The sequence below is a fragment of the Salmo trutta genome, chromosome 17, assembly GCF_901001165.1.
Source record: "Salmo trutta chromosome 17, fSalTru1.1, whole genome shotgun sequence".
NCBI lineage: Eukaryota > Metazoa > Chordata > Actinopteri > Salmoniformes > Salmonidae > Salmo > Salmo trutta.
This window is the reverse complement of record NC_042973.1, coordinates 47,191,893-47,208,703: the sequence shown is the minus strand read 5'-3', so window position 1 is coordinate 47,208,703 and position 16,811 is coordinate 47,191,893. Positions and strand designations below refer to the sequence as shown.

The window sequence follows — 16,811 nt, the reverse complement described above, 5'->3', positions numbered from 1 at the left end:
CTTACTAGAGGCTGACTACACACAGCTCGCTACTTACCTACTGTATGTGCTGTCACATAATGATACGTCAAGACAGCATTAGCTGCACCCAATTATGGTCATATTTCAACAGTGTTGGAGAAGCTACTCTGAAAATATGGTTTAACAAGCTACCAAATACTTCACACTGGAAGATGTTAAGATACACTAAAACTACCCTTCAGAAAAAAAGTTTACTTCGCTAACTAAAGTTACTCACTACAACCAAACTTCTTTGTGAAAAATTATCATATATACAGTAATCTGAAATGTCATAGACTACAAATTGCAAGAACAGATCATTTTTTGTTCATATGTTAACAGAATGTGAAATTTTGCCTATTAAACACAAAACAACATATTTTAAGTGATAATTAGGCAGGTCTGATACTGAAAAATATTGAAATTATTGCCTGATTCACCCATATTTGCTTATATTTTTGCAAAAGTAGTTAGCCATGCCACTACATGGCAAAAAAGTTATTAACTACAGAAAACACTACCTAGATTTGAATTTAGTTGAACTACCAACAAGCCACTGCAAAATGTAGATAAAGTACTAATTTAACTACATATAGTTCACTACTCCCACTGTATTTCAATATGATAAAAAAAACAATCACTACTATATGTGAAACTGAATTTGAAGAAAATAACCTGGCAATTTTTTTTTTAATCCGTTTCCAGAATCAGTGTCCTGCACACTCACGCTGCAAATCTTGAATTCCCGGATAGTCCACTCTGGCAACACAGACTCAGACAGCATCTGGACTATGAGGTCTCCATAATACAAAGGTTCCTGGTCAAAGGGCCAGTAGTGATCACACTTCACCTGGAAGGACCACACAAAGACACGTAGATAGTAACATTGTAATTGCACTAGTAACAACATTGTAATAACATGTTGTTCAATAGAACATGATAGCAGCACTTGTCCGGACAAAGCAAAAAGGCAACTCCTTCTACCCACCCTGCCTTTCTCCACACACTGCGTCACCATGACAATGTTATTGACATTCTGCTCCCACACCATCTTCCAGAAGTCATCTTTGGTTCCAGGAAGTGGGCCCTGAGTGGCGATGTATTCCCTACGGAAGTTGTTCCCCTGAAACAAGAAGAGATTTAATTGACATTTCGTTTTTCACCTGACCTTTATTACACTAGGTAAGTTTAATGAAGCAGCTGAAAAAGCTGCAAAGGATTGTCAGGCATGGTATGGGCTTGTGGGAACCTTACGCTCCACAGGGAGTGTAGTAAGTAGTAAATCCCAGGTATACTAATTGAGGAACAGGGCTGAGAATCAATCAATCAACCCTGCCCTGAGTAACTGAGTTTATGGCAGGGTTTCCCAAACTAGGGGTCGCGACCCCATCTGATTGGAAAATGGGGTCCTAAGAGAACATTTGCGCTTGGTTCATAGAACCGGGGGTAACGTAAGTAACCTCTGGTAGAGGCGGTTTTAATGAACAGAGTGGTTTCTGTTTTCTTCCTACAAATGTTTCTCTATCTTTTGAATAGTTAAAGTAAGATACAAAATATTATGACCCCATCACTGATATATATGACTCTAAGGAACACGTACATCCATACTGTTTCCCTCTACTATGCCCACAAGTCGTGAGAACCGAGTGGACAATCCTACGCACTAAATCAGACTGGGGGAAAAATAACATCTTCAATGATTATGTTCTTTTCTACACAGAAGATCACACACATTATTGTCTGGATGATCTATTGAACTTCCCAATACCTTTCTGATTCATCGGCAGATTGAAATACAGTAAACAAAATTACTGTCAGACTGTAATAGCCCAAATTCCAAAAGTAAACATTGATTACATAACTATTTTTACATGCTGGGGTAACTAAATCATTTTATGTAAAAATGGTGTCGCGGGCCACCCAACCACCTCCAACCCTACCCCAGCCCTCCCAACCACCTCCAACCCTACCCCACCCCTCCCAACCACCTCCATCCCTACCCCACCCCTCCCAACCACCTCCATCCCTACCCCACCCCTCCCAAACACCTCCATCCCTACCCCACCCCTCCCAACTACCTCCATCCCTACCCCCACCCCTCCCAACTACCTCCAGCCCTACCCCACCCCTCCCAACTACCTCCAGCCCTACCCCACCCCTCCCAACCACCTCCAGCCCTACCCCACCCCTCCCAACCACCTCCATCCCTACCCAACCCCTCCCAACTACCTCCAGCCCTACCCCACCCCTCCCAACCACCTCCATCCCTACCCCACCCCTCCCAACCACCTCCAGCCCTACTCCACCCCTCCCAACCACCTCCAGCCCTACTCCACCCCTCCCAACCACCTCCAGCCCTACCCCACCCCTCCCAACCACCTCCATCCCTACCCCACCCCTCCCAACCCCCTCCATCCCTACCCCACCCCTCCCAACCACCTCCAGCCCTACTCCACCCAACCCAACCACCTCCAACCCTACCCCATCCCTCCCAACCACCTCCATCCCTACCCCACCCCTCCCAACCACCTCCATCCCTACCCCACCCCTCCCAACCACCTCCAGTCCTACCCTACCCCTCCCAACTACCTCCAGCCCTACCCCACCCCATCCCTCCCAACTACCTCCAGCCCTACCCCACCCCTCCCAACCACCTCCAGCCCTACCCCACCCAACCACCTCCAGCCCTACCCCACCCCTCCCAACTACCTCCAGCCCTACCCCACACCTCCCAACTACCGCCAGCCCTACCCAACCCCTCCCAATAACCTCCAGCCCTATCCCATCCCTCCCAACCACCTCCAGCCCTATCCCACCCCTCCCAACCACCTCCAGCCCTACCCCACCCCTCCCAACTACCTCCAGCCCTACCCCACCCCTCCCAACTACCTCCAGCCCTACCCCCCCCCCCTCCCAACCACCTCCAGCCCTACCCAACCCCTCCCAACTACCTCCAGCCCTATCCCATCCCTCTCAACCACCTCCAGCCCTATCCCACCCCTCCCAACCACCTCAAGCCCTACCCCACCCCTCCCAACCACCTCCAGCCCCCCACCCCTCCCAACTACCTCCAGCCCTACCCCAGCCCTCCCAACCACCTCCAGACCTACCCTACCCCACCCCTCCCAACCACCTCCAGACCTACCCTACCCCACCCCTCCCAACCCCCTCCAGCCCTACCCCACCCCTCCCAACCACCTCCATCCCTACCCAGCCCTCCCAACCACCTCCATCCCTACCCCAGCCCTCCCAACCACCTCCATCCCTACCCCAGCCCTCCCAACCACCTCCAGCCCTACTCCACCCCTCCCAACCACCTCCAGCCCTACTCCACCCCTCCCAACCACCTCCAGCCCTACCCCACCCCTCCCAACCACCTCCATCCCTACCCCACCCCTCCCAACCCCCTCCATCCCTACCCCACCCCTCCCAACCACCTCCAGCCCTACTCCACCCCACCCAACCACCTCCAACCCTACCCCATCCCTCCCAACCACCTCCATCCCTACCCCACCCCTCCCAACCACCTCCATCCCTACCCCACCCCTCCCAACCACCTCCAGTCCTACCCTACCCCTCCCAACTACCTCCAGCCCTACCCCACCCCATCCCTCCCAACTACCTCCAGCCCTACCCCACCCCTCCCAACCACCTCCAGCCCTACCCCACCCAACCACCTCCAGCCCTACCCCACCCCTCCCAACTACCTCCAGCCCTACCCCACCCCTCCCAACTACCTCCAGCCCTACCCCACACCTCCCAACTACCGCCAGCCCTACCCAACCCCTCCCAATAACCTCCAGCCCTATCCCATCCCTCCCAACCACCTCCAGCCCTATCCCACCCCTCCCAACCACCTCCAGCCCTACCCCACCCCTCCCAACTTCCTCCAGCCCTACCCCACCCCTCCCAACTACCTCCAGCCCTACCCCCCCCCTCCCAACTACCTCCAGCCCTACCCAACCCCTCCCAACTACCTCCAGCCCTATCCCATCCCTCTCAACCACCTCCAGCCCTATCCCACCCCTCCCAACCACCTCAAGCCCTACCCCACCCCTCCCAACTACCTCCAGCCCTACCCTACCCCACCCCTCCCAACCACCTCCAGCCCCCCACCCCTCCCAACTACCTCCAGCCCTACCCCAGCCCTCCCAACCACCTCCAGACCTACCCTACCCCACCCCTCCCAACCACCTCCAGACCTACCCTACCCCACCCCTCCCAACCCCCTCCAGCCCTACCCCACCCCTCCCAACCACCTCCATCCCTACCCAGCCCTCCCAACCACCTCCATCCCTACCCCAGCCCTCCCAACCACCTCCATCCCTACCCCAGCCCTCCCAACCACCTCCAGCCCCCCACCCCTCCCAACCACCTCCATCCCTACCCCACCCCTCCCAACCACCTCCATCCCTACCCCAGCCCTCCCAACCACCTCCAGCCCCCCACCCCACACAACAAAGGGGATTTTACCAGAGCATGGATCATCATCCACATAGGACAGCTTCACACGGGTCAAGTCGTCTACACTACCTTCAACCCTACCCCACCCCTCCCAACTACCTCCAGCCCTACCCCAGCCCTCCCAACCACCTCGAGCCCTACCCCACCCCTCCCAACTACCTCCAACCCTACCCCACCCCTCCCAACTACCTCCAGCCCCCACCCCTCCCAACTACCTCAAGCCCTACCCCACCCCTCCCAATCGCCTCCAGACCTACCCCAACCCTCCCAACCACCTCCAGACCTACCCCACCCCTCCCAACTACCTCCAACCCTACCCCACCCCTCCCAACCACCTCCAGCCCTACCCCACCCCTCCCAACCATCTCCATCCCTACCCCAGCCCTCCCAACCACCTCCATCCCTACCCCAGCCCTCCCAACCACCTCCAGCCCTACCCCACCCCTCCCAACTACCTCGAGCCCTACCCCACCCCTCCCAACCACCACCAGCCCTACCCCACCCCTCCCAACCATCTCCATCCCTACCCCAGCCCTCCCAACCACCTCCAGCCCTACCCCACCCCTCCCAACCACCTCCATCCCTACCCCACCCCTCCCAACCACCTCCAGCCCTACCCCACCCCTCCCAACCACCTCCATCCCTACCCCACCCCTCCCAACTACCTCCAGCCCCCTACCCCTCCCAACCACCTCCACCTCCAGCCCTACCCCACCCCTCCCAACTACCTCCAGCCCTACCCCTGCCCTACTCCACCCCTCCCAACCACCTCCATCCCTACCCCACCCCTCCCAACTACCTCCAGCCCTACCCTACCCCATCCCTCCCAACCACCTCCATCCCTACCCCACCCCTCCCAACCAACTCCATCCCTACCCCAGCCCTCCCAACCACCTCCAGACCTACCCCACCCCTCCCAACCACCTCCAGCCCTACCCTACCCCATCCCTCCCAACCACCTCCATCCCTACCCCACCCCTCCCAACCAACTCCATCCCTACCCCAGCCCTCCCAACCACCTCCAGACCTACCCCACCCCTCCCAACCACCTCCAGCCCTACCCCACCCCTCCCAACTACCTCCAGCCCTACCCCACCCCTCCCAACTACCTCCAGCCCTACCCCTGCCCTAAGCCCAGCCCTCCCAACCACCTCCAGCCCCCCACCCCACACAACAGAGGGGATTTTACCAGAGTGAAGGTTGGTTCGGATTTGTCCGTTTGTTTGGATAACTTACAGGAATGTAGCTGGCGTTAATGTAGTCAGAGCACGGATCATCATCCACATAGGACAGCTTCACACGGGTCAAGTCGTCTACACAACACAGGCCATGCACAAAGACATTGAGTTGGCAATTTAGTTGTCATATTGAAAAGAAAGAAATCTCTAAATCCCTTGTCTTTTGTCTATGTATTCAAACCCTGTGAAATCGCATGGTGCATCTGACTCACAGGGAAGGATGTTGTTGTATCGGTTCTTCCCTCTGTTCTCTGGCAGTAGGGCTGTGTCCAGGGGCTGGTTCCTTCCTACGTCTTTCAGGTCCTTACAAAGGAAGTAACACGTTAGGGTTACCAAAGATACCTACTGAACATACAGTGGCAAGAAAAAGTATCTGAACCCTTTGGAATTACCTGGAGTTCTGCATAAATTGGTCATCAAATTTGATCTGAACTTCATCTAAGTCACAACAATAGACAAACATAGTGTGCTTAAACTAATAACACACAAATTATTGTATTTCTCTTGTCTATATCGAATACATCATTTAAACATTCACAGTGTAGGTTGGAAAAAGTATGTGAGCCCCTAGGTTAATGACTTCTCCAAAAGCTAATTGGAGTCAGGAGTCAGCTAACCTGGAGTCCAATCAATGAGACAAGATTGGAGATGTTGGTTAGAGCTGCCCTGCCCTACAAAAAGTTTGCTATTCACAAGAAGCATTGCCTGATGTGAACCATGCCTCAAACAAAAGAGATTTCAGAAGACCTAAGATTAAGAATTGTTGACTTGCATAAAGCTGGAAAGGGTTACAAAAGTATCTCTAAAAGCCTTGATGTTCATCAGTCTATGGTAAGACAAATTGCCTATAATTGGAGAAAGTTCAGCACTGTTGCTACTCTCCCTAGGAGTGGCAGTCCTGCAAAGATAACTGCAAGAGCACAGCGCAGAATGCTCAATGAGGTTAAGAAGAATCCTAGAGTGTCAGCTAAAGACTTACAGAAATCTCTGGAACATGCTAACATCTCTGTTGACGAGTCTACGATACGTAAAACACTAAACAAGAATGGTGTTCATGGGAGGACACCACGGAAGAAGCAACTGTTGTCCAAAAAAAACATTGCTGCACGTTTGAAGATCGCAAAAGAGCATCTGGATGTTCCACAGCGCTATTGGCAAAATATTCTGTGGACAGATTAAACTAAAGTTGAGTTGTTTGGAAGGAACACACAACACTATGTGTGGAGAAAAAAGGCACAGCACACCGACATCAAAACCTTCTCCCAACTGTAAAGTATGGTGAAGGGGGCATCATGTTTCGGGGCTGCTTTTCTGCCTCGGGGCCTGGACAGCTTGCTATCATCAATGGAAAAATGAATTTCCAAGTTTATCAAGACATTTTGCAGGAGAATGTTAGGCTATCTGTCCTCCTATTGATGCTCAACAAAAGTTGAGTGACGCAACAGGACAGCGACCCAAAACACAGAAGTAAATCAACAACAGAATGGCTTCAACAGAAGAAAATACGCCTTCTGGAGTGGCCCAGTCAGAGTCCTGACCTCAACCTGATTGAGATGCTGTGACATGACCTCAAGAGAGCAGTTTACACCAGACATCCCAAGAATATTGCTGAACTGAAACAGTTTTGTAAAGATGAATGGTCCAAAATTGATCCTGACCGTTGTGCAGGTCTGATCCGCAACTACAGAAAACGAGGTTATTGCTGTCAAAGGAGGGTCAACCAGTTATTAAATCCAAGGGTTCACATACTTTTTCCACCCTGCACTGTGAATGTTTACGCTGTGTGTTCAATAAAGACATGAAAAAGTATAATCGTTTGTGTGTTATTAGTTTAAGCAGACTGTGTTTGTCTATTGTTGTGACTTAGATGAAGATCAGATGAGGTTTTATGACAAATCTATGCAGAAATCCAGGTACTTCCAAAGGGTTCACATATTTTTTTCTTGCCACTGTAAATACTGTATGCATTTAATAAAATGTCATAATCAATCTACGATTTAAAACACTTAAAATTAAAAGATAGGTGTCAGAGCAGGATAATACATCTACACACGTCTGTATTGTTTTCTTTATTAAAGTAAAGTAAATTGGAATATTCCGACTTCCTGTAAATGTACTCTAATGTGTGATCGAGATTGCCCAACGGACAGTGAATGTTATCCAGTCTTACTTCGTACTCATCAGACAGTAGATAGTTGGAGTCAGCCTGGAGTTTGGTGTAGTGGGACTCAAAGTGCATGATCTTGATGGGGCTGCAGCAGGATCAACAGATAAAAAAAGGTTTGAGCAAAACAGAGTGGAGCAAAAGACGAACCAAAACGGACTTACAGTAATTGGGTGAAAATAATAACCAAAGCATTTAAACATACCTTGAAATACGACGGTTACTGGAAAAAAGGGAGATAAAGGTATTAATGGTCATTTCTTTGTGAGTTTTTATCCTGCCAGGAAACACATTATATTCTATATATGTAACAAATAAAATGCATTAGAACTGATCACAGACTGCTTCTCCTCTTACCCCCTGACGCCCATGTGCACTCCGGATGTGGGCCTCTCTCTCCTCATGCTCATTCGGACCACCCGCCGCTCCTGCACACTACTGTAATCACAAGTGTCGTATGTAGAGTGTACGTAGAGTGCAAGATCAAGCTAGTATGCCGTGTATAGGTAGGCCAAAGTGTGTGGGTAGGTTACATGAGGCAGGGAGGGCCAGGAACTCACACTTTGCGAGCGTTCTGTCTGCAGATGAGCAGTGCAGTGACTCCCACCACCATGGCAATGAGGAACATGCCGGCACTGATGCCCTCGATCACACCGCTCAGGGGCTCTAGGAGAGGAATAAACAACCCATCAACAGTGCTTCTCATAGAGGACCAATCACTCATAAGCATTTTTCACTAACTACCAATCACACATCAGCATCATACACCATCAACCAATCAGAGTTGTGTGTGAATAGTATCCCACCTGCTTCTGTGACCAGGGGGAGGGACAGGTAAGTGTCTGTGTAGAGGGGTGGGGTGTATCTGCTCTGCTCCTCGTCAAAAAGCTGGGTGAACGCACGCACACTGAGCCTAGAGAGAAGCGAGAGACCAACATGACACCTCACCCAATATGGTCCCACTGTATGACACTAGCTGAAATGTTGTTGAGTCATTGAACATCTACAAACTACCTTGGGACTATCCAAATAAAGAGTTCCTGAATTACACTCTAAGGCCCCAATTTGATCAACTACAGATAAACGAAAACCAAACTGTGGGCAATATGACATCACCGTACACAGCGGGGCAAATTCCTGCTTGCAGAAATCAGCAGCAAAGAAACCACAGATCTGTCAAGACGGCGGGCGGAAACTGGATTGATTTAGGCGGAACCCTGTACTATACCTGTATGCAGTTTTGGGTTTGAGTGGGCCATCACAGAAAGGGTTGTCTCTGTGGTCTCTGTGTGTGTCCTGCTCCCTGTCCTGGGCCTGTAGGTGGTCACATGCCCCCCCGAGGGTGTCCATACCCGTACCCAGGCTGATCGCAAAGCTCTGGGTCTCGCTGTCTGATCCCTCTGTGCAGCGGCTGGGGAAGTAGCTGGTCTGGTAGGCCTTGACGGAACTGTTAGATTTGTAGTCCAGATAGGAGGGTAGAGGGTGGTGCTGCGCTGGTTGAACGTTTTCATTGTCTGGAGGGGGGGGGGGGGATTCACAATCACATCCATCCATGATTACAATAATTCAAAGAAATCAACCTACTGTACATTCAGCAGTTATAGAGACATACTGACACTGGCATAAATCCGAGAGAGAGAGAGAGAGAGAGAGAGAGAGAGAGAGAGAGAGAGAGAGAGAGAGAGAGAGAGAGAGAGAGAGAGAGAGAGAGAGAGAGGGAGAGAGAGAGAGGGAGAGAGAGAGAGAGAGAGAGAGAGAGAGGGAGAGAGAGATAGTTTGTCTATATTGTTCAAACTTTATTCCGCTTACTTTCAGACTCGGTCACCACCACTGTGAAGAACTTGACTGCTCCGTTGATGTCACTGAACCAGCTGCAGTTAAACTTGAAGAAGATGGTGTTTTTGGTGATGAGAGCAGCCCTGTTGTTAACCCGGGTGCTGAGAGAAGGGAGGGGAGGGCCTGAAGGGAGAAACGCAGCAACAGCTATGATTGTACTGGAATGTACCTTAGCCGGGATCATACATGGACGTCAGGTGCAGAATCCTAGTTTACAGAATATCAGCCTATAACAGCTTCACACCACAGTGGATCATCCATGTTTATAACTGGTTAAAGTGACCTATAAGGACTACAAAATAACTAGAGGATACAGCAGTGAGACCATACTCAAAGTCAATGGCTTTGGCTGTCATTTAGCCATACAGAGTTGACCGTATCACGTCTCCCTGTGGTCATCATCGCACAGTCACTGTGACCACAAGCTAAACACAACCCCTATGGCACTCACGGTCGATCATGGTGACCACGCTATCCTCAGCGGCCTCGCTGGTCATGCTGTCGGAGATAGCCTTGATGGAGACGGTGTAGCGTTTGTGTGGCTCCAGCTGGGTGATGTGGTAGAGGGTGCTGTCGCGGCCTGTACGCCGGGAGTACACCAGTGTGCGGGAGTCCTGGTGGAGGCACTCAATGGTGTAGGAGTCACAGTCGGCCTCCGGGGGCCCCCAGGAGCAGGAGATGGAGGTGGAGTTCTGGGGGCGGCAGTGTAGGTACTGAACACGCTCTGGCTCTATGGAGGGGATAAATTGTAGAGGGCGTCAGAGGTAAGAACAGGGGTACAAAAAAACTATAGTCTCTCTAATACAGAGGTCAGCTGAGGCGAAGATATTTATAACTAACTCAAGATAGTTAATATGTGCAGTGGGCAGAAAAAAAGCAAGGAGGTGGGCAGAGCCAAGCATGAGCTAGCATGAGCTAGCGAGATCCTATATTTCCGCTAGGGAACACGTTCTCTGTGAAGTGCAATAACTCCTTGTAAACAACACAATTGTTCGAAACTATAACAAAGGGTCACGTCTACAAAATTTGCGCACTCTGTCCGTAACGGATTCTAGTTTTGGGAACAGTAAACTGTTCTGAGACTGGCCTTTTCTTCTATGAGAAAATGAGCAGAATGTCCGCCTAATTCCATCTCGTTCAATATTCTCCCACTGTCGGCCACTGGGCTTCCTCTCCTCCCCATATTTGGTGATGCTTATACATCCGGCGAAACATTTGGCACCTTGTTTTATCCGTGTCTGTAGTGCGCACAGGATTTTGTTCCAGCCAAGCAACGACTCGACATCTTCTCAGTCTTGCAATACTTGCAACCAAACAGTGTACAGTATAGCGCCACCTACTGGTTCGGATGCTCTTGTGGATGGGCAGGCTGTAGGCAGGGCTCCCATCCTCACCAACACCCCCAACAGCCCCACTGACAGTACGCAGGCTGAAGTTATACAAGCGTCCGGGGTACAGGCCCTTAAGGATGCGGCTGCCGGAGGTCCGGGTGTGGTAGGGGTTGAACACAGACAGGTGGTCCCGCGGTTCCCACTGCAGGTCAAAGTCGTCGTAGTCGCTGCCTGCAGGACCACTCCAGGTCAGTTCCAGTGAAGTGTTGGTGACCCCGCCGAATGACACAGAGGTGGGGGGTCTGGGGGCTGAAGAGAAGAGGACAACGCAAAGAAGGATAAGCAATTTTATGAACATCCAAGCAAATACTGTACAATAAAAAACAGATTTTAGTATAGAATATATGGTAACTGTGTTGTTAAACATCAAGACATATCAGGACAGCCCTCAAGAATGCTGTCCTTTCTACTGTACATCCATATGCTCTCTTTACTGACTAAACTAATTCCCCCTCAACACCACGTCGACACTCATTGACAATCATCTAGTAAGAGAGGACTCACCGGTCCTGCCCTGAGTGGTGGCCCTGTTTGTAAGCTCTCCACTGCGGGTGAGGATGACAGCATGGTAGAGGCGCCCGGGGACCAGCGTGGGGACGGCATGCTCCGTGGCGTCGGGCCCTAGAGCCTCCTCTGCCTGCTGGGAGCCATCTGGGTTGTAGACAGACAGCAGGTAGCCGCTCAGCTCCCCCACTGCACGCTCCCACGACACCCAGAGCACCTCCGACTGGGGACGACTTCGGGCCTGCAGAGACGTCACTGCAGCCGGGACTGAGGAGGACGAGGAGGAGCGGTAAAATCAGATGTCAAGTCATGATGTAATGTCAGTGAGCGTGACGGATATAGTTAGCACTTAGTTGTTTGTTTACCACATAGTTTATGTGAAAGAAACACCTTACATATGTGCCATCATGTGATGTGAAACTCACATCTTATCTCAAGTAAGAATTTGTGTTTATCATACCCTAGACTGACAGTACCCCTCCCCAGCACTAGAGAGCACAGATGTTAGATTTGAATTTGATCACTCTGTCATTGCTGAGAATTTTCCTGCGCTGCAGGATTTACATAAATTCACTGTAAACCCACACTAACACACAGTTACATTAACAGGATTCCACTTTTCATGCAGCCTAATTTTGGCCAGCTAATAGACTAACCACCGACCAAGCAACATAAAATTGTTGGAAAAGTGTGAATGGACTAAAAGTTCAAATACTGTTGCTGCAGGATTATTTTGCTGCGACAATACTGGTCAAATTAAGATCCTACATCTGTAGCTCTCTCACCAGTCCTGGCCCAGAGAGCTGAGTCGTTGGTCTGCTCTCCGCTGCGTGTTAACACCACCATTCTGTAGGGGGCACCAGGCCTCAGGCCCTGGAAGGAGACCTGCAGCGTGTTAGGCTGGCCGCTGCGCCGGTCGTACAGGGTGTCGTCTCCATTGTACAGGTAGAGGTCGTAACCTTCCAACTCTCCCTCTGGGGGAGACCAGTGGAAGGACAGGCTGCTGCTGCTGTTGGCCTGGATGGAGAGGTCGCTAACCGCCGCCGGACCTGGGGATGAATTATTCAATCAAATTGAAATCAGATTTATCAAAACCCTCTCTCATCAGCAGTTGTTACAATGTGCTTTACCGGAACCTGACCTAGACCCTGAAGAGCAAGCAGAAGCACAGTGAGAAGGAAAAACTTCCTAGAAAATAACATATGGCTCTCCTGGATTAGGGTTGAGCACTTCTGTACGGCACATAATACCACTGGACATTGTTTTCAAGGGACTTGGTGAATAAATCCATGCAGTCTTACGCGTGCGTGCTTCAGCGGTGACCCCCTCGCTGCGGACCCCTCCGCTGGTGGTATGGACCAAGACGTGGTACCTCTTCCCCGGGGTGAGGCCGTCGAAGTGGTGTTGGAGCGGAGTGGACCCAGAGGAGGCCTGGGAGCTGTTCAATTTAATTCAATTCAATTCTATTCCATTCCATTCAATTCAATACAATTGGAGTGGTTCATACAATAAATACAAGAATGCCAATAGAATACACAAATAATAATACCTGTTGGTGACCAGGTGTCCCCTGTCGTCCAGCAGCTGCAGGCTGTAGCCGTCCGCCACTCCCCGGGCCTCCTGCCAGCTCACCTGAATACTGCAGGTGGTGTGTCTGTTGTCAGCCTGCAGGCCCGTCACTGCAGAGGGGACTGAGGAGAGAGGGGACAGTTTTGATATGATTGATTTGACCTTTATTTAACCAGGGAGTCCCATTGAGGTGAGATGACTTATTTCCTAAGGATACAAATTGCACATAAGCATCACTGTTGACCAATCAACAGTCGATTAGGGGGTAGGTAAAAAAAACACATAACCAATCGGTTCAGTCAAATGGACTGATTTCAAATTGTAGATAGCCAAGAACCAGTGAGAGACATCACTATTCCTTCCCAGTCCACCACCAAAACACCCAAATATACAGTATGAAATGCTAACGCACTGCTTAGGAATGCAGTGTACGAGTAAAGAATGTGTTATGAGTCCTTATGTAGCCTCCTCACCGGTGCGTCCGCTGGCCGTGTTGTTGTTCAACAGTATGCCACTGATAGACCTTACAGTCACACTGTACAGCTGTCCAGGCTGCAGGGAGTTGAAGACCAGCTGATTTGGGTGTTTGGGTACGGGTCGCGTCTCCAGCATGCGTCCCTCTGGCCCGTCCAGTGACAACGACACAGAGTAGCTGTCCACGTCACCCTGCCCCGGGGTCCAGCTGATCTTCAGGCTGTTGCTCTGCCCATTGTTGCTCACGTGGATGTTCTTGACCTTGCTGGGAACTACAAGCAGGGGGAGAAAAGAAGGAGACAGAAGAACCAGGAGAGTGAAGGGGGTGGAAATGGAACGGAAATGAATACTGTTGTCAGTTTATCTTTTGCTTGTGTTAGATTTGTTCGATTCTGTGACATTTTGCTGTGTCCCGTTTTATTAACTCAATTCAACCAATGGAGTAGTCCCAAATGTGCTAACAAATCAAACACAAGTATTTTGAAAGAAAACAAATGTAGCCTAATTTTTTTAACCCAGCGGTTGTGTTGGTTTGGTTTACCTGTCCTGCCTTCTATGAACTGGGCCCTCTGGTTGGGTCCGCTGAAGGTGGAAACGTGGATCTTATAGAGGCGTCCCGGGGTGAGGGAGGACAGGACACACGCCCCCGCACTGCTGCCCAGGGTGATGGGCGGGAACACCTTCATAATTATAGTACATAATACATTCATTATTAATACATTCATTATTAATTAATACATTATTCATTAATACATTCATTATTAATTAATACATTCATTATTAATACATTATTAATACATTATTAATTAATACATTCATTATTAATTAATACATTCATTATTAATACATTCATTACTAATACATTCATTATGAATTAATACATTCATTATTAATTAATACATTCATTATTAATACATTCATTATTAACACATTCATTATTAATTAATACATTCATTATTAATACATTCATTATTAATACATTCATTATTAATTAATACATTCATTATTAATACATTCATTATTAACACATTCATTATTAATTAATACATTCATTATTAATACATTCATTATTAATTAATACATTCATTATTAATACATTCATTATTAATACATTCTGCGGTATTAAATGACTATACCTTTTTAGAATCACCCAAAGTCACTTTACATAATAAAATCAGTAAGATAAATAGAAATAAAGCAGGGAGAAAATACAAGAACAAAATGAAGGTCATAAAAGTCCTCTAAACATGAAGACTAACCAGGTACTTCTGTAGACTGGACCAGGAGGACTAACCTTCATGTCGTTGAAGAGGAGCTGCACCTCGTAGTGATCCACATCCCCCAGAGCAGCCAACCAGGTGACACGAAGGTCCTCCGTGCCCCGCCCAGCCAGAGCTAGTGATCTCACCGCCGCAGGGACTGTCACAGACAGATTCCAGGTTAAAATAGATCAACTGTAATGTTCTCAGAGGCAATACATTTTGCAGCATACAAACTCAATGTAAAGCACATACAAAGGGACAGAGGGTGGCGAGAGACAGGTTTAAAATAAGCACGCTCAAGGAAACTGTTTCACCAAAATGTGACAGTTATAAAAGTAACTAGCTTAATTATTATTACAAACACCACTATGCTATGCACATATTATATATTCAAAATAAAAAGAGAGATATAGCATAGTACTATTCGTATCACTCACAGGTCCTTCCGTCTGTGGACACGCTGGTCTCATACTTCCCGCTCCAGGTGCTGACGATGACAGTGTACAGCCTCCCGGGCACCAGGCCGCTGAACACACACTCGTTCTGGCTCTTCATAACCGTCTTGTTCTGGTGGAAGATGTTGTTGTGCTTGATGACCACCTGGTAGTAGTCAAAGTCCCCGGCCGCGTGGCGCCAGTACACCTTCAGGTAGTCATCCCTGGCCGAGTGGATCGCTGTCGGGTTCTGGACACTAGAGGGCTCTGGGGAGAGGAAAAGAATAGAATTGAAGAAGACTTGAATTGAGTAGAGCAGCAAAGCAAGCAGACGATACGTATTTCAGACAGACAAACAGGTAGACATGGTAGACCTACGTGTGCGTTCCTGCACCATGGTGTGGTTTTCGTAGACCCCACTGCGGGAGACGATAGAGATGTTATAGAGCCGTCCAGACACCAGGGACTTGAACACACACTCAGGGCTGGACTTGGACACGACCAGGGTGTGGACGGTCCTCTCCCGGTCCTTCAGGGTGACCAGGTAACTATCCACGTCGCCTTTGGCTGGTCGCCACGACACACTGAGGAAGTCCATACGACCGTTGTTACTGACTGTCACCTCACCTACTGCAGCAGGGACTGGAAGGGGGGATGGGGAGAGAGAGAGACTGATTCAGTCATTCTGTGAATCACTGTCTGTTCACATTTGCAGCTGTGAAGACTATATGAATAAAAATATATAGTTAAACAAATAAAAATAAAAACTTTTATAACTTATTTGTATTGTAAGGACTTAAAAACAACTATTTTTTATTTGAATTCTTGTTATTTTTTTCTCAATAATAATGTGGGATATGTAAGAACATCTCTTACAAGCAACAACAAAACAGTAACTTGGTTGTGTGTTCAATTTTTAAATGTTTTTAATTTAACCTTTATTTAACTAGGCAAGTCAGTTAAGAACAAATTCTTATTTACAATGATGGCCTACCAAAAGGCAAAAGGCCTCCTGCTGGGACGGGGTCTGGGATTAAAAATAAAAAATATATAAATATGGCTGTGACTGTCAGTAAGAGTGTCCATGATTGAGTCTTTGAATGAAGAGATTGAGATAAAACTGTCAATGCATAGTTGACCCCAACAAGCTTGAGCCATTTATGAGCAATTCATACAAAAGTTTTTCAATAAATAAATGGTGAAGAAAGAGAGTAAGTATCATGAATGGAATGTGACTGCACTAATAGGCTACAGATAAAACATTTTTTTTTAAGTTTTAATATTGAACCTTTATTTTATCAGGGAGTCATATTGAGACCCAGGTCTCTTTTACGGATGAGCCCTGAATTACATACAGTGCATTCAGAAAGTATTCAGACCCCTTGACTTTTTACACATTTTGTTACGTTACAAACCTTATTCTAAAATAGATAAAATATTTTTTTTGCCTCATCAATCTACACACAATACCCCAT

General features: G+C 48.7%; 1 protein-coding gene across 1 annotated transcript in view; it reads right to left on the bottom strand.

Moving 5' to 3' along the window:
* LOC115152314 (receptor-type tyrosine-protein phosphatase beta) overlaps window positions 1-16,811 on the bottom strand; it is a 34,256-nt gene that overhangs the window by 2,526 nt on the left and 14,919 nt on the right. The window contains exons 9-30 of the mRNA XM_029697079.1: window positions 15,715-15,978; window positions 15,340-15,603; window positions 14,935-15,059; window positions 14,182-14,320; window positions 13,640-13,912; window positions 13,147-13,288; window positions 12,899-13,035; window positions 12,383-12,646; window positions 11,598-11,864; window positions 11,043-11,342; window positions 10,154-10,432; window positions 9,676-9,825; window positions 9,095-9,380; window positions 8,673-8,779; window positions 8,427-8,532; window positions 8,224-8,304; window positions 8,072-8,089; window positions 7,873-7,954; window positions 5,915-6,005; window positions 5,701-5,777; window positions 989-1,123; window positions 728-850 (exon numbers count right to left, since the gene is read on the bottom strand). Coding sequence (XP_029552939.1) covers window positions 728-850; window positions 989-1,123; window positions 5,701-5,777; window positions 5,915-6,005; window positions 7,873-7,954; window positions 8,072-8,089; window positions 8,224-8,304; window positions 8,427-8,532; window positions 8,673-8,779; window positions 9,095-9,380; window positions 9,676-9,825; window positions 10,154-10,432; window positions 11,043-11,342; window positions 11,598-11,864; window positions 12,383-12,646; window positions 12,899-13,035; window positions 13,147-13,288; window positions 13,640-13,912; window positions 14,182-14,320; window positions 14,935-15,059; window positions 15,340-15,603; window positions 15,715-15,978 — 3,710 coding nt within the window. The remainder of the gene's footprint in view (window positions 1-727; window positions 851-988; window positions 1,124-5,700; window positions 5,778-5,914; window positions 6,006-7,872; window positions 7,955-8,071; window positions 8,090-8,223; window positions 8,305-8,426; window positions 8,533-8,672; window positions 8,780-9,094; window positions 9,381-9,675; window positions 9,826-10,153; window positions 10,433-11,042; window positions 11,343-11,597; window positions 11,865-12,382; window positions 12,647-12,898; window positions 13,036-13,146; window positions 13,289-13,639; window positions 13,913-14,181; window positions 14,321-14,934; window positions 15,060-15,339; window positions 15,604-15,714; window positions 15,979-16,811) is intronic.